Source organism: Suncus etruscus, chromosome 2 (genome assembly GCF_024139225.1).
Source record: "Suncus etruscus isolate mSunEtr1 chromosome 2, mSunEtr1.pri.cur, whole genome shotgun sequence".
Classification (NCBI taxonomy): domain Eukaryota; kingdom Metazoa; phylum Chordata; class Mammalia; order Eulipotyphla; family Soricidae; genus Suncus; species Suncus etruscus.
Window position 1 is genome coordinate 19,475,472 of NC_064849.1, and position 22,705 is coordinate 19,498,176.

The 22,705-nt window shown below is 49.3% G+C and overlaps 1 protein-coding gene across 2 annotated transcripts; it reads right to left on the bottom strand.

Annotated features, from left to right (window-relative positions):
- Positions 1–1,306: 1,306 nt before the first annotated feature.
- On the bottom strand, positions 1,307–22,457 carry COPS7B (COP9 signalosome subunit 7B). 2 transcript variants are annotated; one of them, XR_007492893.1, is made up of 8 exons: positions 22,232–22,457; positions 18,427–18,604; positions 14,948–15,023; positions 10,975–11,063; positions 8,274–8,476; positions 6,375–6,480; positions 3,265–3,530; positions 1,307–1,372 (listed from the first exon to the last, which is right to left on the bottom strand). XR_007492893.1 is itself a non-coding variant. In XM_049769329.1 (7 exons), the coding sequence occupies exons 2-7, from the start codon at positions 18,586–18,588 to the stop codon at positions 3,372–3,374; spliced, it is 795 nt and encodes a 264-aa protein (XP_049625286.1). In that variant the 5' UTR covers positions 18,589–18,604; positions 22,232–22,457; the 3' UTR covers positions 2,768–3,371. The 2 variants fall into 2 exon arrangements, 1 of the variants encoding a protein (XP_049625286.1); XM_049769329.1 differs by lacking the exon at positions 1,307–1,372 and having other exon boundaries at positions 2,768–3,530.
- Positions 22,458–22,705: the final 248 nt, after the last annotated feature.

Sequence of the window (22,705 nt, forward strand, 5' to 3'; positions counted from 1 at the left end):
CCAAGGTCCGTCCTACACTAGCGCTGGCAAGGCAGGCACCTTACCTCTAGCACCACCACGCCGGCCCCAGTGAATAGCATTTCTTTCTCACTACAGGGCCACCCCAGGCTGGTAATAAAGTCAGACTTTCTCATGTCAAAAAAAATAAATAAATAAGGGGGTCGGAGAGATAGCATGAAGGTAGAGCATTTGCCTTGCATGCAGAAGGGCGGTGGTTCGAATCCCGGCATCCCATATGGTCCCCTGAGCCTGCCAGAAGCGATTTCTGAGCGGAGAGCCAGGAGTAAACCCTGAGCGCTGCTGGGTGTGACCCAAAGACCAAAAAAAGATAGAAAAATTTCAATAGCTTTGAACTCCAAACACATCACTTCTAGAAATTATTCCAAAATTAGTTAACGGACTTGAGTGAAGAAACAAAAGAAACAAAAGTAACAAAATCAGGAGAGCCTGTTCATGGCAACAGAGTTTGATGGCCTGAGAACATTCTTTGCCTGTTGGAGGCCTAGGTTCAGTATCTAGCACTGCATAGTTCCCCCAACTACCACAGGAGCAACTCCCAAGCTCTGAGCAGCCTGTGAGCTCTGCCTGGTGTGGCCCCAAAACAAAGAACCTCACCCTGTCCTCAGGGGGTCTGCTCCCTCTTCCAAAAGTCAACCCAACAGCCATTTCAAAACTTAGACCCTCCTCTCTACCCTACTCTACCCTACCCTACTCGGTGACTGATGTTGCCCACAGCAAGCTGCCTCCTAGGTAGTGTCTTGTACGGGCTGTTTGAAGGGATTTGGGGGACAGGACTTTGCAGTGGGCATTCATTCCTATCTGCTCTCATGTTGGCTCCAGTCTCAGGTTTCAAAGAGGGATAGAGAGACCTTTGGAAAACTAAGATGGGGAGTAGGGGTATACTCTGTATGGGGACACACAGATGTGCCTCCCCACCTTGCACATCACCTACAGGGCCCTGGCCCATCACCCCACCGTGACTAAACAGCTGCCAGGCTCAAGCATCGAGCTGTCCCCCTAGTGGCTTTGGACCACCCCAGCCCTGCTTGGATGTTCTAAGAGGAGCAAATGGGCATGGTGCTGCCTGAATGTACTCCAATAACTTAGGGTGACCTGAGATTACCTGTGTCTTAGCAGGAAGGGTTTCTCCAATCCTGATACTGGGACTTCTGAGGGACTCTGCCAGTTGCTGATGAGTCTGCAGCAGGCCCCACACTGGCAGGGAAGGGATGGAGGACAGCTGCCTCCTCGAAGGTGGTTAGGGAGGAAGGAGCACCTGGGGTTGGAAAGGTATCAGTCAGCTTACAAGGCCCAACTAGGGGGTGAAGGGGGGTTTAACGGTTCTTCTGGAACAGTAGCAACTGGGCAGGAGGTGCTGGGGAGGGGCTGGGCAAGTCTGGAACTCACTGATGGTGCAAAGAGCTAGGGGCCCTCCCCACCTGCCCCTGCCAGCCCTTTCACTTTGGAGCTGAAAGGTCTCTATTCTGTCCTGATACTAGAGGGGAGCGAGTCAGTGACACAAATGTGACTCCCAACATGACCAACCACCTGGGGAGGGACACGGCTGCTCTTGAGAAGAGTAGTCACGGCCCACGGGGGCCTCTCCCCTTCCTGCAGCCAAAACACCTCAACCCCGTTCCACAGGTTCAGGAAACAGGAAGTGCTCCCCTGCCAGACTATTTCACAAGAAGAACCAGGCCCCCTTGCTGCTATAAGCAGCAGCAGGAGATGGCCCATTGGGGTCCAGCCTTCCAGGGCACAGACGTCTGCAAGTAGCTGGTGAGAGTGGCAGAACTGTCAGAGTTTAAGAGTTTCAGCACCTAACAGTGCACCAAGTCCAGCACCTTTGCTCCTCACCCTGTTTCTGAGGACTCAGAAGTGGGGAAGAATCCTGTCGCTTGGTTGTGGGCATCTAGGACCTGGAACCCAACTAAGAGCAGCCTGGCCCAGGGTGGTGTAACCTCCATGCTAGCCCCAGACAGGCCAGACTTGAGGACTGTAAGGGGTTTCAGATTGTGTGGCTGCCAGAGGAGGGAAGGCAAGGCCCAGCCTCAGTCCCAAGAGCTTCATAGCATGAGGATCCCTCGGCAGGTTCACACAGTTCCCTGCTGCCACCCAGCTAGCCAGGCAGTAACAGGGAACCATGAGAGCAGGGGCTGTCCTGAAGGAGGCTATGGTCCCCCAGTGGGTAGGAAAGAGAGGCAGTGGTGAGTTGGGTCCCTCGAAGCCATCAGGGACACAGACTCCTACTGGAGTGGAACATGAAAACAGATCAGGCCCTGAAGCCTGCCCTGAAGACGCCTCAGCCCAGGGCGCCAGATCCACCCGCTCCACACCCACACTCCATGTACAGCACGTACAGCACAGCTACACATTTTATTTTTTTGTTCTAAAATGTGCTTTTCCCCTCAAGGGCCTTTATTAGCAGTCCAGGCCTTTCACCTCCCCTTTAAACAAGAAGCAAAAAGACCCCCAAGTCCCAGACACACACACACACCACTTTCCCCAGGCGGAAAAGCTGGCAACACGCCGATAACAAATATTGACACAAGGGGAAAAAAGCATGTGGAAATGTATTAGAATCAGAACCTGTACAAAAAAAAATTTTTCAAATATAACCTGAAACTGTTCGAGTCCAAAAAAGCTTGCAAGTCCATGTCTCTGGTCGGGACACTATCTGTCTTCAGGGCTTGGGCCGTCAGCAGGGATGGTAGATGAAAGGGAACTGAAGCAGCAACAGGCTCTCCTTTTGGGGGGGGCTGGGTGCAGCCATAAAAATGAAAAATTTCAGGGCAGCGGAAGCCTTCCTGCCCACCTGAGCAAAGCAGGCAGCAGAGACTACCAGGATCATCAGGCCGGGAAACACAGGCTCCCAGAGCCCCCTGCCGGCGCCAGAGGCTAGTGCGAGGGGGAGTATAGTAAACATGGCCAGTAGGGTACCCCTTGTGGTCTGCTCAGAGCTGCCAACAAGGATGAGGCAGGAGGGAAAGAGCAGGTGGGGTGGGCTGGCTGAGATCACTACCCCAGCACTGTGGAATGCCCCTCCCCGCTGGGGCTGGTGACCAGCCTGACAAAATGACACGAGCAAAAGAAAAACCAGGAAGGGAGGCCAACCCTTAACAGAGACAGGAGCTCCTGGAGGTAAGCTGGGCAGTGTCTGACCCTGTGGGGTGGCATGAGTGGAGCCCCTGAGTCTGAAGGAACAACTAGGGGGTGGAGGGGGGGTTTAACGGTTCTTCTGGAACAGTACCAACTGGGTAGGAGGTGCTGGGGAGGGGCTGGGCAGGTCTGGAACTCACTGATGGTGCAGAGAGCTAGGGGCCCTCCCCACCTGGCCCTGGCCTGGTGAGCGCCAGCTGCCCCTGCCAGCCCTAGTGGCGGCTGGACACCAGCCCTTTCACTTTGGACATCTTCTTGGTGGGCTGCCTCTGCTCAGCATGAGGAGGACACTCGCGCTCAGCCAGCTGCTGCTCCATCTCCTGGGCTGAGGATGACGCAGTGGCTTTGAGAGTCTTCTTGATGTTGGTTACCTGGAGGAAGACAGAGGCAATGTGTCTGGAACCAAACCATGCCACTGCCAGTTCTCATCTGAGTCAAGAGCTAGTGAGGGGAGCTGCAAGAATCTCTGGCAAAACCAAAGTCTGAGAGGATCTCCAGACATCTGGATGAGGAGGGGCTGCTGATGAGGCTACGCAGGGCATGAAGTAGCCGAGGGCAGCACTAATGGTGCCTGGGCACAATCAGGAGGAAGCCAGCTGCAGTCCAGAGATGGAGGGGAAACAGCAGGGCAGGTCTCTTTCAGCAGATGGGGAGTCTTGGGCTCTGCGTTCTCCTCTGGAGTGTGTCTCACTTATTCCTTGGCACTGTTTCCTCCCTGCCCCAACAGCCCCCAGGCTGTCTCCCAACCCTGGCCATCAGCTGCACTACCAGAATCGGAAACCAGAGCTTCTTGTCTAATTCACCTCAGTCTGTCCCCTACAACAGAATTCAATTAGTGAGTGTTTAGTGAACCAACAGTGGAAGGAAAATGATCTCCACAGTTCGAAGAAGACAGGTGGCTACAGTTTCACATACTGAACAAGGAGCTGGTCTTTCAAACTGTTTCACACAGACACTCCTTTTAAAGCAGGAGGGGAGGAATTGTACAGTGAGTAGAGCATTTGCCTTGCACACGGCTTCAATCCCTGGTATCCTATATGGTCCTCAAGGTCCCAAAGAGCAATTTCTGAGTGCAGATTTGGGAGCATCACAGGCTGTGCCCAAAATCAAAAACCTTAGGACTGAGCTGGCAAGGGAAGGATCATGAGCTTTGCATGAAGGAGTCTTGGTTCACTCATGAGGGGCATCTCAAAGAACCACCCAAATGAAAAAGACACACACACCCCACGCCTGGACTCTGAATCTGGCTGGCTTGTCTGCCAGGAGCAGGCAAGGCTGGGTCCAAGGATGCACCAAGCTGACCCCAACACAAAGATTGTTGCAGCAGACCTGGGCTTCCCAGCAGTCCTCAGGTGCACACAGAGCTCTCGTCCTGTCTCTTTACCAAGTCTCTGATCCCTAGTGTTTGTTTTCTCTTTTTTTCTATTTTTTTTTTTTTTTTTTGGTTTTTGGGCCACACCCGGTAATGCTCAGGGGTTACTCCTGGCTATGTGCTCAGAAGTTGCTCCTGGCTTGGGGGACCATATGGGACGCCGGGGGATCGAACCGCGGTCCGTCCTAGGCTAGCGCAGGCAAGGCAGGCACCTTACCTCCAGCGCCACCGCCCGGCCCCCTCTTTTTTTCTATTTTATATGCTTTTGAAGTCAGGAATGTAGCTGAGTGACAAAGTACCTGCCCTGCCTGTTTTAGGTCCAGAGTTCAATCCCTAAATCATTTAACAAGGTCTGAGAGCCCCTACATGACTAAGGAAAACCTATTCAGCCAGTCCCTAAACAATTATTCTAATCCCAGGGTTCTGGAAAGCAAGTCCACAGCACATGTTCCTGGGGACCATGTCTCAGTGACCCCACTGCTAAGGTGAAAGAAAAGCTAGCCCAGCTGCTTGTCACCAGACCAGCAACCACCTGGGCATCAGCCCTTGATGGCTTCCTTGCAGCAGACCTAGCCCAATGGGTCAAGTGCACAGATCCCCAGGCACAGGCATGAGCACCACTGGGTGTGGCCCCAAAAATGTAACAACAAAACACCCTGACAAAAATAAATATAAAAGCTCTTCTTGGAAATACCAAAACTCTAATCCAGGCCCGCATGCAGGGGGAGGGGGGGGCACAGGCCTGGCCCCAAATCAATAGACATGGTATTGACTTGGCCTCCCCTGTGCCCCACACGTATCTGTCACCTCAAACTAGTCCAGCCAAGTTCCTCTTGGGGCCTCAGGGACACCCTGGACTGAGCAGTCCTGCCTTGGAAGTATGAAGGGACACATGTCACCACATGTGCAGAGCATGCTGAAATGCCTGCAGCAGCTATGACAGCACCACCTTGGCTACTTCTGGTTCCCACCACCGGGTGTATGAGCACAAAGGGTGCAGGGGAACTCTGAGAAGTACACAGTGTCTCCTGGCACACACTGGAACCAGAACATGCATGAGCCTAAGTGACTGAGTGGGAATCTGGTGGGAGGAACTGCAGCCGAGGAGGCAGGCTTGACATGGCTGAGATAAGGCCCCCAGAAGCCATCCTACCATGTAGTGTGTATGCAAAAAAGGAAGGAAGGGATGGAAGTAGTAGCAGGCGGGGGTAGCGTTGTCGATTTAGGGAGTTAAATGCCCAGGTGGAGTTACGAGTTGTACTGTAATCTCTCTCTGCTTTTGAACCTTATCTGGCAGTAGTCAGGGGCTACTTCCAGCCCAAACTTGGGGAGGGTCTCTCTCTGCAGTGCTGGGGACTGTGGCCCTGGGATCAGATTGGAGCCTCCTGCATATGAAACGTATGCTCTAGCTTTTGAGCCATCTTTCTGCTCTGGTATTCCTACTCCAAGGCTTTCTCCCCTGCACCCCAGTGCTTCCTCCTCCTGTACCCCCATGCTTAGTAGTGGATCGTGCATTCACCAAAGGCACTCAGTTGTGGTCATGCTTCCTTTCCTCTCTCAATTGCACACCTGGTGGCATTTAGGGCTTACTCTTGATGGGGTGCAGATGACCTGATTCTGGGGAACCGAGTGGGTCTGGCTCTTGAGGAGCAGAATGAATCTGGATCTGGGGGTCAGGATGAACCTGATTCAAGGGGAGGAGTGGATCTGGTTCTGGGGGGGGCAGCGAGGGCCTGGATGTAGGGAGCAGAGCAGATCTGGTACCGGGCTTCCAAGACCCGCACAGGGCCTATCTGGAGCAATGCCATCTCAGCTATTCATGCTGCAGAGAAATCTCTCCTACCTCTGCCTCCACCTGTTGTTGAGTTCGGCTGTGGCTCTCCTTGTACTGGTTGGCTCGCAAGACTTGCTGCTCAATGCCCAACAGGACAGCCTCACAGCCGTCGCACCTAAGGAGGAAAGAGTGGCCTTAGTTGCAGAGCCCTAGGGTACTGCTCCAGCCTCTGTGATGCTCCTGCCTGATGCCGGCTAGGACTACCCAGAAACCCCCAACCCCCAGCACATTGAGACAAACATGGGAAGGGGGCATGGTGGGGCCTGTTCCTGATATACCACTAGATTGTCCATCCCAGTGAGGTTCCCCAAAATAAGTTGAGAAGAGGCCTAGATGAATCCCCTTTGCAACAGAAAAACATATCCAAAAATCATAAGACTTCAGAGACTGTCCTGTCTCTGAGAAGTTCCTTACTTCCTAGTGCCACACACCTGAATTATTTCACTTTTCCATTCATTTTGAAACATTTAACAACGAAAGAAAAAGCAGAAAGAAGAGTCCCATGGATATCCATGGTGCCCACTAAAGTCATCCACAGGAAAATTCTGCCAGACCCACGGAACTTCCTCTCTGCAATCTGAGTGTTTTAGTGACTCTGATGACTACAGAGCAACTTAAGACTATCAGGCAGTACCCTAGGATGGGACCACGGGGCCTCTAGTGAAGTCGGCAGGGCCTGCAAACTGTCAGCCCTCTCAAAAACAAAGCAGGACAGCCAAGAACTGAAGGCTCAGTGAGGGATCAGTGGTAGAGATGCAACCCCAGGTCATGGAGACAACAGTAGAGGGCAGGGCACAGAGCTTTTGCAGACCACTTCCTATTGTTCTTATTGGTCCATGCTACATCTTTTGACCATGCTTGCTGTCCTTTAGAGTGTTGCTTGGCCGGCTTTCTGCATTGCCTCACTACACGGCACCTGCCCAGAACACAGTTCTTGCCACCTTCTGTCCCACTTTCTTCTCAAACCTCTCCAGTTAGCCACCTGGCCAGAAAGGGTCATTCCACTCCTCTATGGCAGGTAGCCCACAGCTTGGAATTGCTACAGAGGATCTACTCAACCAATTCTGCAGGCACCAGAGCCCATTAAGTCAGAGCAGGCAAGGATGTCCCTTTTTAGGGGGGCGGGGTAGGCTCACACCTGGCATCACTCAGGGGTTACTCTTGGCTCTATGCTCAGAAATTGCTCCTGGCAGGCTCGGGGGACCATATGGGATGCCAGGATTCAAACCACCATCCTTCTGTATGCAAGGCAAATGCCTTACCTCCGTGCTATCTCTCCGGCCCCAAGGATGTCCTTCTTCACATGCCACAGCACAGTCCTAACAATTCTGTGCATATCTGTGTTCCAACATAGAAAAACTCAGTCCTTGTCCTCTGGAGTCTGACCATGGAGGGTAGGGTGGAACCCGGGCTGGAGATAGAGCCCTTGGCTCATGTGTGTAAGGCCCTAGGTTTCAGCTCTGGCTCTTTGAAAAATAAAAGAACAATAACCTACTCCTTTGTCACAAAGCCTGGACCCATCTTCTCAGCACTGAGCTCTGGAGATGATCAAAACTGTATGTGGGGGGCCGGAGAGATAGCATGAAAGTAAGGCATTTGCCTTGCATGCAGAAGGTTGGTGGTTCGAATCCCGGTATCCCATATGGTCCCCTGAGCCTGCAGGAGCATTTCTGAGCATAGAGCCAAGAGTAACTCCTGAACCTGCTTGGTATCTCCCTGCACCACTTCACCCTGGGCACCTTTAAGCCAACTGCGAATACCAGAATATGTCCCACTGGGGCATTAGGTGCCAGTACAGTCCTGCTCTCTGTCCTAAAGCCCCAGATCCCAGGCAGATACTGGGATTTCTGACATTTCTGACAAGTGAGGCCCAAAAGGCATGCAAGTCTCCCTTCCCAGCAACCTCACCATTCATGCAAGGTCTTGACAATATTATTGATATCCTTCTTTCGGATATCACGGCCAATGCAGAAATCCACTTCGAGCAGCTGATTTCGCTGATCCAACTTGCCCTGGATGATGTCGGTGTAGACGGCTTCAATGATGAGGTCCTCTAGTTCCCGGAGATTCCGCATCTCCAGGTCCTTCAGCAGCACAGAGTATGGAATACACTGTAGAGAAGGCACATGCTATATATCACAATCATGGATGAGCACTAGAGTAAACATGGCTGCCTCAGGGCTTTGGAAATATGGCCTGGAGGCCAAAAGGAAAACTTCTGGCCACAAGATGTGGTTCATGGGGCCGAAGAGATAGCACCCAGCAGTAGGGCATTTGCTTTAAATGCGGCTGACCCAGGAGGGACCCAGTTCAATTCCCAGCATCCCATGTGGTCCCCCAGCCTGCCAGGGACGATTTCTGAGTGCAGAGCCAAGAGGACCTCTGAACTCTGCTGGGTGTGGCCTAGAAACCAATCAATCAATGAATCAATCAATCCATAAATAAAGTTTTAAAAAAAAAGAGGTAAGAAGAAGCTGAGAGACCCACAGCAGCTGGGCATGAATTCTCCCTAGTTCTCTCTCTGCCTCTGGACTTCATCCAGCCCTCAATCTTGAAGCATGTTCCTAGAAACTCTGAACTCTTTACAGAAATGGAAATGCCACTCTGCCACCTTATGAAAGTTTAGAGACGGTCTCAAATATCAGCTCAGCATAACCTTCAGCCATCTCAGATACTGAAAAAACTGGCCAGTCAGCAAAGGAGCAAATGCTGTTGGGAACACAGTCCCCTACAGGCAGCGGGTGGCACTGCCAGCTCAGAGGTCATTTGGTAGTTTCTGTCCTCTGACAACCAAGCCAATGCTCAACAATATTGGGTAGAGCCAACACCTTGTATTTGTCCAAGGCAAGTGACTATTTAAACATCCAGTTTTCTGAAAATCCCCTCATGTGTCCCTACTGTGCTGGAAATTTACATAGCTCCCAACTCTACAGAAATAGAGGCCAGAGAGGGGCTGGAGTGATAGCATAGCTCTAGGGAGTTTGCCTTGCATGTGGCCAACCTGGGAATGACCTGGGACCTGCCCCAACTCGAGTGGATGCGCTCCCAAAAAACATGCTCTCATGAAGCTTCTGGAAATGGAGCCACTACACAGAGCACTTGGGCTTCTGACCAGCCAGGCCTAGAGGTACAAAGGGACGCTGGCCTTAGTGGCCACCATTCACACACTTGATGACATTCCATCCAGCAAAACCTGTCTTCATTGAACCCCAGTCTTGTGCCAGGCACTGTCACAGTGATTCCAGAGAATCTTGGCTGGGCAAGGGGAACCTTGAAAGGGCTCCCACCACTGAGCTAGTGCAATCTTCAGCATCCCAAATGGTCCTTTGAGCCCACCAGGAACAAATTCTGAGTGCAGAGCCAGGAGAAACCCCTTAGGTGTACCCCTTAAAATACTAAAAACCACACAAACAAAAATAACCAAATTTGCAGGCATAAACAGGAGGAAGATGTGCCCACAGAGTAGAGCGAAATAGCAAAGATTCCCAGAGGATGTACCTATAACGTAAGATCCAGGGATCACTGCCGGCTAATATGGCAGGCTCAGGATGTGAAGGAAAAGGGGCTTCTACTCCTGATAACAGCTGAACAGGATCAGGACAATACAAAAAGGCCAGTTCCTCATGTCATAATAAAATAGGCCTTCACCCTAAATGCCTTCACACCTAAACACCTAAATGAGAATTAGAAACCTGTGATTAGACCAGGAGAAAAGATTTCAGCAACTTGAGATAGCCATCCATGAACAAATAGATATCTCTGAAGAGCAAGACAAAGATTCCCAATTAACTATAAATTAACACAATCTAAACTCTTTGTAATTGTCTCTGAGCAACTGGCTGCAGATTTCTAAACCAAGTGAGCAGAGCTCTCCATGCTCCAGTAGATAACTGTCTCACTAAATGTTACAGAGCACACACTCTGGGCAGTATAACTAACCTTAAAAATCGGCCCCCCCCCTCCCCCCCGGGGAAAGCAGCACCTACCTTTCTGTTCTCAGGCATTAAGCAGCACAATGCACAGGAAACTATCTTTAAAAAATAGTCTGGGGCCTGAGTGATAGTACAGTGAATAGGGCATCTGACTTACATGTGGCTGACCCTGCTTCAATCCCTGGCATCCCATATGATCCCCAGACACCACCAGGAGTAATTCCGAGCATCAGTGCATGACCCCCCAAAAAAAAGTCTTCTGGGCCAGGGAGAAGCTGCAGAAGGACATGCCTCATGCAGTGAGGCTCTGAGCCCCAATCCCTGGACAGCACATGCTCCTCATTGCCCTGAAATCCCCAATGCTCCTGGAACTCAACAACACAACATGGGGCCTAACCTCTGCCCTCTACACTGCCATGTAGAAACAGTGCCCAGAGCAGCTCAGAAAAAACAATGGGGAGTACCCCCCAAAAAATCTTAATAAAAAATTTAAGAGCAGTCTTCTTTCCATACACATCAGGACTGAGATCTGTTGACTCACCCCTACCCCAGGCATGGTAAGAAACTCTCTACACCATGGACTGGTGTGGCCTTTTCTTTTCCTTTGCCAAGAAAATGATGATGCATGCATCTGAAGTGACTGGAAGTGAGAGGATGGTCGGGTCTGGGCACTGTACCTTCATTCTTGAAGCCAAACTCACGATGGTCAGGTGTTTCAGCTTGTTCTGCTGGGCTGTGCTCAGTTCGGGAAGGCTCTCCTTGTTGGCTGCTCAGTCCCACCCACCAAAAAAACCAAAACCACACACAAATTAGGATTTCTTTGGGGAATGAGCAGAGACTCCCCCTCCCCCAATCACCCACTGAGTGGCTGCCCCATCTCGAGTGGATGCACTCCCAAAAAGCTTGCTCTCAGGAAGCTTCTGGAGATGGAGTCACTACACAGCACTCGAGCTTCTGACCAGCCAGGCCTAGAGGCACAAAGGGACGCTGGCCTTAGTGGCCACCATTCATATCCTTGATGACATTCCATCCAGCAAAACCTGCCTTCACTGAACCCCAATCTCGTGCCAGGCACTGTCACAGTGATTCTGGAGAACCTTGTCTGGGCAAAAGGGACCTTGCCCACCATTTGAGCTGGCGCAATTCAATGGCCCAAGTTGTGCCTTAGTTTAACAATCAGTGTGTCAGATGTTGACAAATACAAGACACAAGTTCCATGGGGCCGGAGAGATAGCATGGAGGTAGGGCATCTGCCTTGTATGCAGAAGGACAGTGGTTCGAATCGCATTCCATATGGAGCTATTCTGAGCATAGAACCAGGAGTAACCCCTGAGTGCTGCAGGGTGTGACCCAAAAACCTCCCAAAACAAACAAACAAACAAAAAAAAAGGACACAAGTTCCAGAAGACACAAATAATGAAAGAGAACAAGGGAGAACAAAGTCTGTTCTTCCAGGAATGGCTGCAGTCACAAGGACAACTTGTTCAGGGCAGGCAAAGACAGCACCAGCACATATGAACACAAATGTACACCTATAGACACACACACACATACACACACATAAGCATGTGCGAATGCACACATACACCCAGCAGTCCTCACAGCAATCAGGAACCCAGACACCAAAGTCTTTAGGTCCTTAACCAAATTTTTCAGTATTCCACGGTAAATCCCAACCGATTTGTTCCCTTGAACTGGTGCCAAGATCATCTGGTGGCTGTGGACAGAGGCAAGTTCTCTAATTCTCATGATTGTGAATAATCACACATTTTCCTGCAAATTCCAGCTACAGGAATGGCACATTGCCTTGCAGGTATTACACACCACAGAATTTATGTTACCTTGTTCAAGTTCCCTAAATTCTAAACTCTGAAATAGCTAGCCTGGGAGTACGGTAAGGTGTTGGGCCTCTGTTATTCCTCCCAATCTACAGAGGAGGAAACCAAACTACCAAAGGTTACTCAAAACACGTGCAAAAAGTGGAGTCACAATCCAGTGTGCATGTGACACTGCCTCTTCAGAGGACATGCTGAGGGAAAACTGTCCATGTGCACACAACAGAGTGAAAGGAGATGTAGATGGAAGGAGCTGGGAGCTGAGTGAGGAACTCGAGTCCCTTCTCACACATACCACTGACATGACTGGGGAATCCACAAACAAATGTACAAAGCAGGTAAATCTGTATTTGGAAAATGCACCTCCTTTCTGAGAACTCCTAATGATCGAATTAAAATTCAAATGACTGATAGAGTGCACTCGGTGAACTATGAATTATTAGAATACAAAATGTTAAAATAACTGATGGTTTTTGTTTTTTTTTTTTTAGCTATTTTTAGCTATACGAACCAAAGTGTTAGCACAGAAACTTAGGTGCTTGTCTTTTTTTTTTTTTTTTTTTTGGTTTTTGGGCCACACCCGGCAGTGCTCAGGGGTTATTCCTGGCTGTCTGCTCAGAAATAGCTCCTGGCAGGCACGGGGGACCATATGGGACACCGGGATTCGAACCAACCACCTTTGGTCCTGGATTGGCTGCTTGCAAGGCAAACTCTGCTGTGCTATCTCTCCGGGCCCAGGTGCTTGTCTTATAATGTAGCCAATCGCAGTTTGATACCCAGCAGACATATGATCACCCAAGTGCAACCAAGAGTAAGAGCTAAAAAGTCCCAAAACAGACCAAAAATACAAAAGCAAAACAAAGCATAAATGTCCACAAAATAGACTTAGAAACCAAGATATAAAACTGTGTATATAATTGAAGTGCTTTACACAATCGAAAGCAGAAGCAGACATCAGGGAATGAAGCCATTGTGACTCTCCTATACTCCAAATGTTTTTCTACAGTGAGATGATTCTGAGATTTAAAATGCTTAACTATTTTATGGGGCTGGAGTGAGAGCACAGCGGTAAGGCATTTGCCTTGCACACGGCTGACCTGGGATGGACCTGGGTTCGATTCCCATCATCCTATATGGTCCTCCGAGCCTGCCAGGAGCCTGCCAGAAATCTCTTAGCACTGAGCTAGGAGTAATCCCTGAGAGCCGCCACCAGGTGTGGCCCCAAAACCAAAAATAAATAAATAAAATATTAGACTCATTAAAGGGGCCGGAGAGATAGCACAGCGGTGTTTGCCTTGCAAGCAGCCGATTCAGGACCTAAGGTGGTTGGTTCAAATCCCAGAGTCCCATATGGTCCCCCGTGTCTGCCAGGAGCTATTTCTGAGCAGATAGCCAGGAGTAACCCCTGAGCACTGCCGGGTATGTCCCAAAAAAAAAAAAAAAAAGATTCTAAGAAAATGCTTAATTATTTTACAGGTGGGTATTCTGACATTTCACAATTCTTCGACTATTCTAAACACCCTCAAGAAAATACACCAGGGCTGGAGAGATAGCATGGAGGTAAGACATTTGCCTTTCATTGCAGGAGGTCATTGGTTCAAATCCCAGCATCCCATATGGTCCCCCGTGCCTGCCAGAAGCAATTTCTGAGCCTGGAGCCAGAATAACCCCTGAGCACTGCCGGATGTGACCCAAAAACCACACACAAAAAAAAAAAAAAAAGAAAGAAAGAAAATACACCAGAAGGAAGCTTGTCATGAAGTGCAGGCAGTACAGTGAGGGCCCTCTAAGAAGGGAACGCTATGACAATGATAGTTGGAAACAATCATTCTGGACAAGAACTGGGTGCTGAAAGGAGGTTAAGTGATATGCATAATATCCCTTAAATAACAGTCTTGTAAACCACAGTGCTTGCAAGTGCTAGCCAAGGAAGGACCGCGGTTCGATCCCCTGGTGTCCCATATGGTCCCCCCAAGCCAGGGGCAATTTCTGAGTGCTTAGCCAGGAGTAACCCCTGAGCATCAAACAGGTGTGGCCCGAAAAAACAAAAAAAAAAAAAAAACAAAGAAAGAGAAGTAAAATGGGCCATAGAGGCAGGTGGGAGTAGGAGGGCCACAGGACAGAAACTGGGGATGGGTGGCCAGAAATGTGCACCGGTGAATAGGTAATAAGAATACTGTATGACTTAAATTCAATCATCAACAACTTTGTAAATGTATCTCACAGTGATTCAGTTAAAAAGTTAAAAGAAAGAAAAGAGGGGCCGAAGAGATAGCATGGAGGTAAGGCATTTGCCTTTCATGCAGAAGAATGGTGGTTCGAATCCCAGCATCCCATATAGTCCCCTGTGCCTGCCAGGGGCGATTTCTAAGCATAGAGCCAGGAGTAAACCCTGGGCACTGCTGGGTGTGACCCAAAAACCAAACACACACAAAAAAAAAAAAAAAAAAAAAAAGGAAAGAAAAGAAAATAGACCAGGACTATACTTATGAACAATCATAAGCATGAAGCCTCATGGTACCCTTGGGAAAGGAATCACCCCACAAGAGTCACAGAGAGCACTGAAATTCAGGAAGCAGCAAAATTCCAAACTTTCCAAAAGTCCAGCATCCTTTACCCCCCTCCAATGCTTACATTCCCAATCTTATTGGCCCCAAAAAGACAATAATCCTTGGGGAAGGAGATGCAACCCACAGGGTACAAGGTATCCCATATGTGCTTGAGGTACTGAGCTTAGTCCCCAAACAAACAAGAGCAGCAATAACAGTTAGGAAAAAGGAAAACGCAAGGTTCAGGAGGATCATAACCAACTCACCTATGTAATCTGGGTATGTTCCATAGGCAAACAGGTTCAGCAACTGCAAATAAGCGGCGTTTTCTCCTTCTGCAAGCTGAGGAGGATAAAGTGCCAGATCAGAGGCTAGGCAGCAGCTCAGCAGAACTGGGGCCTAAGCCAAGCACTGCCCAGCTGCCTTACCTGGTCCCTAAGGCCCTTTCCAGCACTCTGAGTGTAGAGAAAATACATAAGATCATTAGAGCACTAAATTTAATTCTCTCTCCAGGATACATGGCTTGAGATACAGAGCAGGCTGAAAAGGAACCACTTTTCCCTCAGGCACACACACAAAAGCAATGAGAATTAAAGCAGAAGAGGTTTTCTTTGAGCTCACCCCACATTCAAATGAGACTCTAGCGATCCTATCCTCACATCAGCTGGATGGTGTAATATCAACCACTGATATGCAAACTGCAAATGGACCCAGGGTTAGAGTAGGGGAAGGCCCTAGTTTCAGCAAGACACACATACTAGGAGAGAGCTAGATCAGCACAGAGAAGTGAGGCAGGACAGGATCCTACGGCCCCAAATAAAACCCTGCAAATTTCTAGTCCTCACTGTATGGACAGCACAGCGCCACTGTGGAAGAAAAACAAGACTCCTCCTCCCAGGAGTGCTCACTCTGCTCTGCTTTCCTCTCCTCCCTCATCTCTGCTCTTCTCTGCCAGCTATCATACAGGCTGTTTTTCAGTCATTCCTCCCTATCAAACTCAGGAGAAACCACACTGGAAAGCCAAGGGGAATTTGGGAAATATCCAGTCACCTGATTTCATTTTAATCACCTTTTTTTTTTTTAGTTGTTTTTTTTTTTAGTTTTTGGGTCACACCCGGCGGTGCTCAGGGGTTACTCCTGGCTGTCTGCTCAGAAATAGCTCCTGGCAGGCACGGGGGACCATATGGGACACCGGGATTCGAACCAACCACCTTTGGTCCTGGATTGGCTGCTTGCAAGGCAAACACCGCTGTGCTATCTCTCCGGGCCCTCATTTTAATCACCTTTAAAACATGCTCCCGGGACTAGAGCAATAGCACAGCAGTAGGATGTTTGCCTTGCATGCAACTGACCCAGGACAGACCCAGGCATCCCCACGCCTGCCAGGAGCAATTTCTGAGTGAACTGCCAGGAGTAACCCCTGAACACCACTAGGTATGGCCCAAAAAATAAAAATAAATAAAACAGGCGCCAAGGATCACATGCCTAATTTCCCATTTATGAAAGGCAACTAGCTGACCCAGCACACATATAGCAAAGAGCAAAGTGAGGGGGTAAAGGCACCAAAGTACTCCAATGAGCACTTGTGGCATCCTTGAGCCAGGACCTTCTTCTTTAGAGTCAGTCTGATCTAGCCCTTTCTGTTCAGACCATTATGAAACTGCAGTACTGGGCTACTTCCTCCAGATCCAACACCTCCAAACTGGCCTGCAGCCAAGATCAATGAGGTCTTTCCCAACTCTCCCAGTCAGCAACAGCTGGCAGATGAGTCAGGCACTGCCTGGCCCTGAAGGAACAGTTGCTCTTGGCTCTCTGCTGATGATAGACCAGGAGCTACAAGATCAGGAAAGACCTGGAGGAAAATGAAATGAACTTCCTGAGGGGAAAGAAGCCAGCCTGAATGTCACAAGAATCCTAACTACAGCCAGTAGGAAAGTCCAATCTAGGAGCAGTCAAGGAATCAAAGGAACCAAAGGGGAGGAGAGCCTGAAAAAACAGAGCCAAGAGGTTATTTCACGCAGTGAAACTATCAGGGATGTCGCCACAGGCTAGATACGGATCAGTCTACACTTGTCCAACCCACAAAACTGACAAGCTAACTGCAAACTATCTCTTTGTGGGGACATGTCCATGGAGGTTCCACTGTTGCAGGGGCTAATGATGTGGGGGGAGTAGAGGAGAGGGCAGGTGTAAGGGCAAGGGAGCATGCTACTATCTCTTGGTCTCACTTCTGCAGGAAATTTAAAACTGCTCCAAAATTTTTTTTAAATGAAATCTATTTTTCTCATGAACCAAGTTTTCTGAAACTATCTTTGGTTTTTCTCTTCTAGCTCTAATAACTCAGGTTTTACTAATGGAACATCAGGCTGCAAACAAGACACAAGGGTGAGAATGATAGGTCTCATAATTGGCAAGATGTAGCCAGGCTAGAGGACAGGCATGAAAGCAGAAAGGGTCCAGGCCAAAAAAATAAAAAGAAAAATAAAGAGAGAAAAAAAAGAAAGGATCCAGGTGTGAACAACAGATATGGATCTTTCTGCACCCACATTAGGCCTGTAAACCTACAACTATCACAGGAAAGCTATTTCTTGACCAAAGGAATAAGAACAAGCAAGTGCACAAGTCCAGGAATCCAAAAGAAGAAGGCCCATGACTCCTGCACCGTGGTGGTCAAACACAAAGCTGCAGGTATGGCAGCCCCAAAAGCCAAAAGGAGTCTGAGTGGTCATGAAGAAAAGAAAGCCCATTGGGACTGGAGAGATAGCACAACCGAAAGGGCACTTCCCTTAAATGTGGCCAACCAAGGTTCAATCCCCAGCGTCCCATACCGTCCCCCCTGAGTATCGCCAGCAGAGCCAGGAGTAAACCCTGAGCATCACTGGATGTGGCCTAAAAACAAAAACAAAAGTAGCTGCCGAACAGAGTCAGTCACTTCAGACAAGGGTCAACCAGCACCAAAAAGCCGATAGCAGAAGCCACAGGAACAATTCAGGTCTCCACCAGGGGCCAGAGAGATAGCATAGCACAGTGGTAGGGTGTTTGCCTTACATGTGGCCAACCAGGACAGAAGGTAGTTCAAATCCCGGCATCCCATATGGTCACCCAAGCCTGCCAGGAGTGATTTCTGAGCTCAGAGCCAGGAGTAACCCGAGTGCTGCCGCCAGGTATGACCCAAAACAAAACAAAAGAAAAAAAAAAAAAAAAAAAAAAAGAAGTGACCACCAAGCACTCCTGTACACAATCACAACCATAGAGGTCAGCACACCTTTCCATTTATCAATACAAAAGTATCACTAAGTAGGGAAAGTGTTCAAAGTCAATCAGTATGAAAGCATGAACTCAGCCAATAAATATCAAACTCTTCATCAGAAGAAAAGGAGAGAGGTGAGGACTATTCAACTATTCAACACACAAGGTCTTAGTAACAACTGATCAAAAATTAGATTGAGTTGGACTCTTCCAGTTTACCAGTGTCAACTGAATTTTCCCTCTTTCAAATGATCAGCAAATGCAATACACACACACACATACACATACACACACACACACATACACACACACACACACACACACAATTACATGGAAATATTGACCAGAGCCCAGGACTTCAGCCTTGCTCTCCCCCTTAGGCCCACCAATTCTCAGCCCCTTCCTAATCCATAACCCATCAGCACTGAAATTCATTGGTAACCTGAAAATCAGATACCTTGAGGCCAAACAAAGAATTACTTGGAAACCCTCTTACCTCTTGCACATTGGTCAGCTCTAGGAGTTCTCCAAAAACATATACTCCAGGAGCCTCAAGGACTTGACTTATGAGAGCAGTGAGCGCTGAACCACTGGTACCTTTTGCTAGTAGAATAAACTGTTCCAGGAGGTTGCTTGAGGGTTTCTGTTCCCCTGCCATTCTCTGGTCTTGAGATCTGGTCAAAAGAAAAAGCATTTTATTCACTCTTCCTTCTCCTTAGCAATGAACTACACTTAAGCAGTGCTACCTCAGACATTAGAATTTGGTTCACTGTCTAGTGATTACTCCCAGAGATACCAAGCCCCATGGTTCAGTGCTCTGCCTTGGTACTAGGTAGGAGAAGGGCAGCCCTCAACCTAAGCTCCAGCACTGTTATCTGTAGATTAATAAAAGGTGGAATTGAAAGGTGGAAGGTGCATGGATTCACCTAGCAGTGGTCGGCAAGCAGCTCTTTATACTTTTAATGCCTAGCTCTGTCAGTACTAAGGAGCAGAGTCCTGACTCCTGGAGCGGCTGCCAGGCACACAGAAGAGCCACATTAAAAAGTGTAAAGAGCCGCATGCAGTTCTCGAGCCATGGCTTGCCGACCACTGACCTACTGCATATCTATAAAAGAAACACAAATTTTTTTTTTTTACTTTTTGGGCCACACCGGCAGTGCTCAGTGGTTACTCCTGGCTCTGTGCTCAGAAATTGCTCCTGGCAGGCTTAGGGGACAATATGGGATGGCAGAGATTGACCCCGGTCAGTCCAAGGTTGGCAGTGTGAAAGGCAAATGCCCAACCGCTATGCTATCACTCCAGCCCCACACACGCTATTTCTGAGAAAAACCATTCAGCATGAGCAAACCAAGATGTACCTTAGTAAATTCCCCAGATACTGAAGGTAGAAGAGTGAATCTTATTTTATTTATTTATTTTTTGTTTGGTTTTTGGGCCACATCCGGCAGCGCTCAGGAGTTACTCCTGGCTATCTGCTCAGAAATAGCTCCTGGCAGGCACGGGGACCATATGGGACAACGGGATTCAAACCAACCACCTAGGTCCTGGGTCGGCTGCTTGCAAGGCAAACACCGCTGTGCTATCTCTCCGGCCCCAAAGAGTGAATCTTTAAATATAAAAATGTGCCAAAGGGACCAGAGCAATAGCATGGGCGGTAAGACATTTGCCTTGCACACGACCAACCCGGGTTTGATCCCAGGCATCCTATATGGTTTCCCAAGCCTGCCAAGAGTGATTTCTGAGCACAGGGCCAGAAGTAAGTACCAGATGTGGCCCAAAACAAAACAAAAAAGTACTAGAATTCATATGCAATGACTAATTTTTGAGGTGAACAAGGTTTAATCTGGAGTAGAAAGAATTCTGTCCTCATCTGAGATTTGAGACACACTGAATAAAAACGAGTTCACTTCCACCTGGCCCTCTTGCTACCACAGTACCTTCTCAGCCAATTAACACAGGAGTTTCTCTCTTTTTTTTTTTTTTTTGGTTTTTGGGCCACACCTGGCAGTGCTCAGGGGTCACTCCTGGCTGTCTGCTCAGAAATAGCTCCTGGCAGGCACGGGGGACCATATGGGACACCGGGATTCGAACCAACCACCTTTGGTCCTGGATCGGCTGCTTGCAAGGCAAACACCGCTGTGCTATCTCTCTGGGCCCAGGAGTTTCTCAATACCTGCTTTAAATCCATCTCTATCAGGGGGCAGAGTTAGAACAATAGTTAGGGCACTTGCTTTGCATATAGCAGACACAGGTTCACTCCCAGTATCCCAGATAGTTCCCCCACTGGGAGTGATCCCTGAGCACAGAGCCAGGAGTAAGCTATTAGCACTGAAGGGTGTAGCACCCCCCCCACCAAAAAAAAAAAAAAAAAGGAATCCACCCAAACTCTAGTTCAGAAATAGCTCTCCTTTTTTTTTTTTTTTCCCCCTGCGGTTTTTTATTTTGGGGTCACACTTGGCAGCGCTCAGCTGTTACTCCTGGCTCTGTGTTCAGAAATCGCTCCTGGCAGGCTCGGGGGACCATATGGGGGGACGAGATGGGGACCAGATGGGATGCTGGGATTCGAACCACCATCCATCTATATACAAGGCAAACACTCTACTGTTGTGCTATCTCTCCAGCCCAGAAATAGATCTCTTTGGGTCAGAGAGATAGTTGCAATAGACAGAGTACAGACTTTGTATCTGTTCAGAGTCCCCCAAACATCCAGAATAACCCCTGCGCACAGCTGAATGTAGCCCCCAAGAGAAACAGTATCTTGTGGGCAAAGCAATAGAACAGTGGATAGGGCACTTGCCATGCTCATGGTTGATAGGGCTGACCAGGGTTCGATCCTTAGCATCCAAAAGGTCCCCGAGCCCTGCAAAGAATAACTCCTGAATACAGAGCCAGGAGTAAGCCCAGAGCACCCAGGGCACGGCCAAAAAAAAGAAAAGAAAAGAAACGGTATTTTTGGCTATATACAGAAAGCAGAGAGGCAAGGCAGCAAGGCAACCCAGATTAGCAAAAGCAATTATGGCTTCCAGTATTTCATTAGAATCTCCCCTCCAATCAGATGAGATAAAAAGAAACAAAAAAGAGAGACCTCATTTAATCAAAGAAGTCATTCAAGCTGAGAAAAGGGCTGAAACATCAGCTGCAACATATTCAAATTCAAATACCTGCTGCCTAAGTTAAGTCCATGAGGAAAAAACCCTTTATTTGGTCCCTTACTGACAGGTGGCCTTTTACCAAACACAACTCAGAATGCATATGCAACGCCTCAAGCATACAACAAAACTACAAGAGCAGGGATGGGGGGGGGGGAGAGCTGGAGAGCTGTCCCCACGGCCTGAGATACATACAGGAGTGCCCTCAATCATGTATTGTGAACATGCACTTTTGTCTACTCCACAGGTCCTAAGGTGGGAAAAAATGTACTTCTCCGAGAAGGATGAGAATTGGGCAAAGAAGCAAAATAAAGGCCAAGTAGGGCCAGAGCGAGAGAACAATTTGAGGGACCTGGGTTAGATCCCTGCCATCATGCAGTGGTCCTCAAACTATGGCCCGCGAGCCACATATTGTATTTGTATCTGTTTTTGTTTCTTCATTGCAAAATAAGATATATGCAGTGTGCATAAGAATTCGTTCATAAGTTTTGTTTTTACTATAGTCAGACCCTCCAATGGTCTGAGGCACAGTGAACTGGCCACCTGTTTAAAAAGTTTGAGGACCCCTGATTGAACACAGCCAGGAATGATCTGAGCCCTGATCGCTGATGAGTGTGCCCTATGGGCCCTCCCCTTGCACGCCCCAAAAGGGGGGGGGGCGGTCCTGCAGAAAGAAGAGTTTGGTCAAAGAACTTCCCTGCAGAGAACCCCCCCCCCCAATAAAAAAAAATCAGCTCTTTTCCAGTATTAGAAAAACCATCGATCCCCTCTCTTTGGGCCTAAGAAGTTTGCAAGCAGGTCAAGCCAGAGACTAATAATAACAATAATAAAGGGAGTGGACAGAGGATCCAGGAGGAAGGAAAGGGGGGAAGAGATCACAGGTCCCCCTCAGTTGAGAGGATGGTCTGGAAGGACCGCAGAGGGAGCAGCTGCAGGGGGTGCGGGCCCGGAAGGACTCAGGGGTTCCGGGGTGCCCCGGGGCAAAGCCTCGGCCCGACCCAACAGCCGCAGGTGGCGCGCTCCCCGGGGCGGGGGCGGGGCGGCATGGCCGGAGTCTCTTTCCCGGTGGGTGCGGTGGGTGCGGAGCCGGAGAGTCCGGCCTAGCCGGGAGCGCCGGAGCCCGCGAGGTCCTGCCTCACACCGGGCCTCTACCTGTCCTCGCGCGGCCTCTCCGTCCTCTGGATCGCTGGCTCGGCCTCCCGGCTCCTGCCCGCAGGTTGTCAAGCGTCCATGATGGGCCCGCAGTCCGTCGCTTTTCGGCCTCCGCCGCGCCGGGCCGTCACCCGGGCGGCTCCCGAGGAAGCCTCGGGCGGCTCAACTAGAGTTCCGCCCACAATAAGGTTCCGCCTCCGCGGCGAAGGCCAATGGGACGGACGGTGGCAAGAAAAAATAAGCATCACAGCCCGGGCTGGATGCAAGAGCCGAGTGTAGAGAGGCCGGCGGGGTGGGATGCAATGAGGCGCCACCAGGGACACATCATCGTCATTATCTTGGACCCAAAATTCACCCCTCCTTGAACAAAGCTTCATTCCCTGGTTCCCCACTATCTATGGAAGCGACCCGGGAAATTCTCTAGCCTATTAACGAACTGCTGTCTGTAGGGCATTTTACCCCAAGCCTTGCCAA

Bases quoted from the DNA above. Each gene is read 5' to 3' on its own strand.
- COPS7B (XM_049769329.1), bottom strand. From the start codon at position 18,588: ATGGCAGGGGAACAGAAACCCTCAAGCAACCTCCTGGAACAGTTTATT. The intron at 15,024-18,426 runs GTAAGAGGGTTT...TATCCTCCTCAG, and splicing joins AGCTGACCAATGTGCAAGAG to CTTGCAGAAGGAGAAAACGC. The intron at 3,531-6,374 runs GTAGGAGAGATT...GTCTTCCTCCAG, and splicing joins AACAACAGGTGGAGGCAGAG to GTAACCAACATCAAGAAGAC.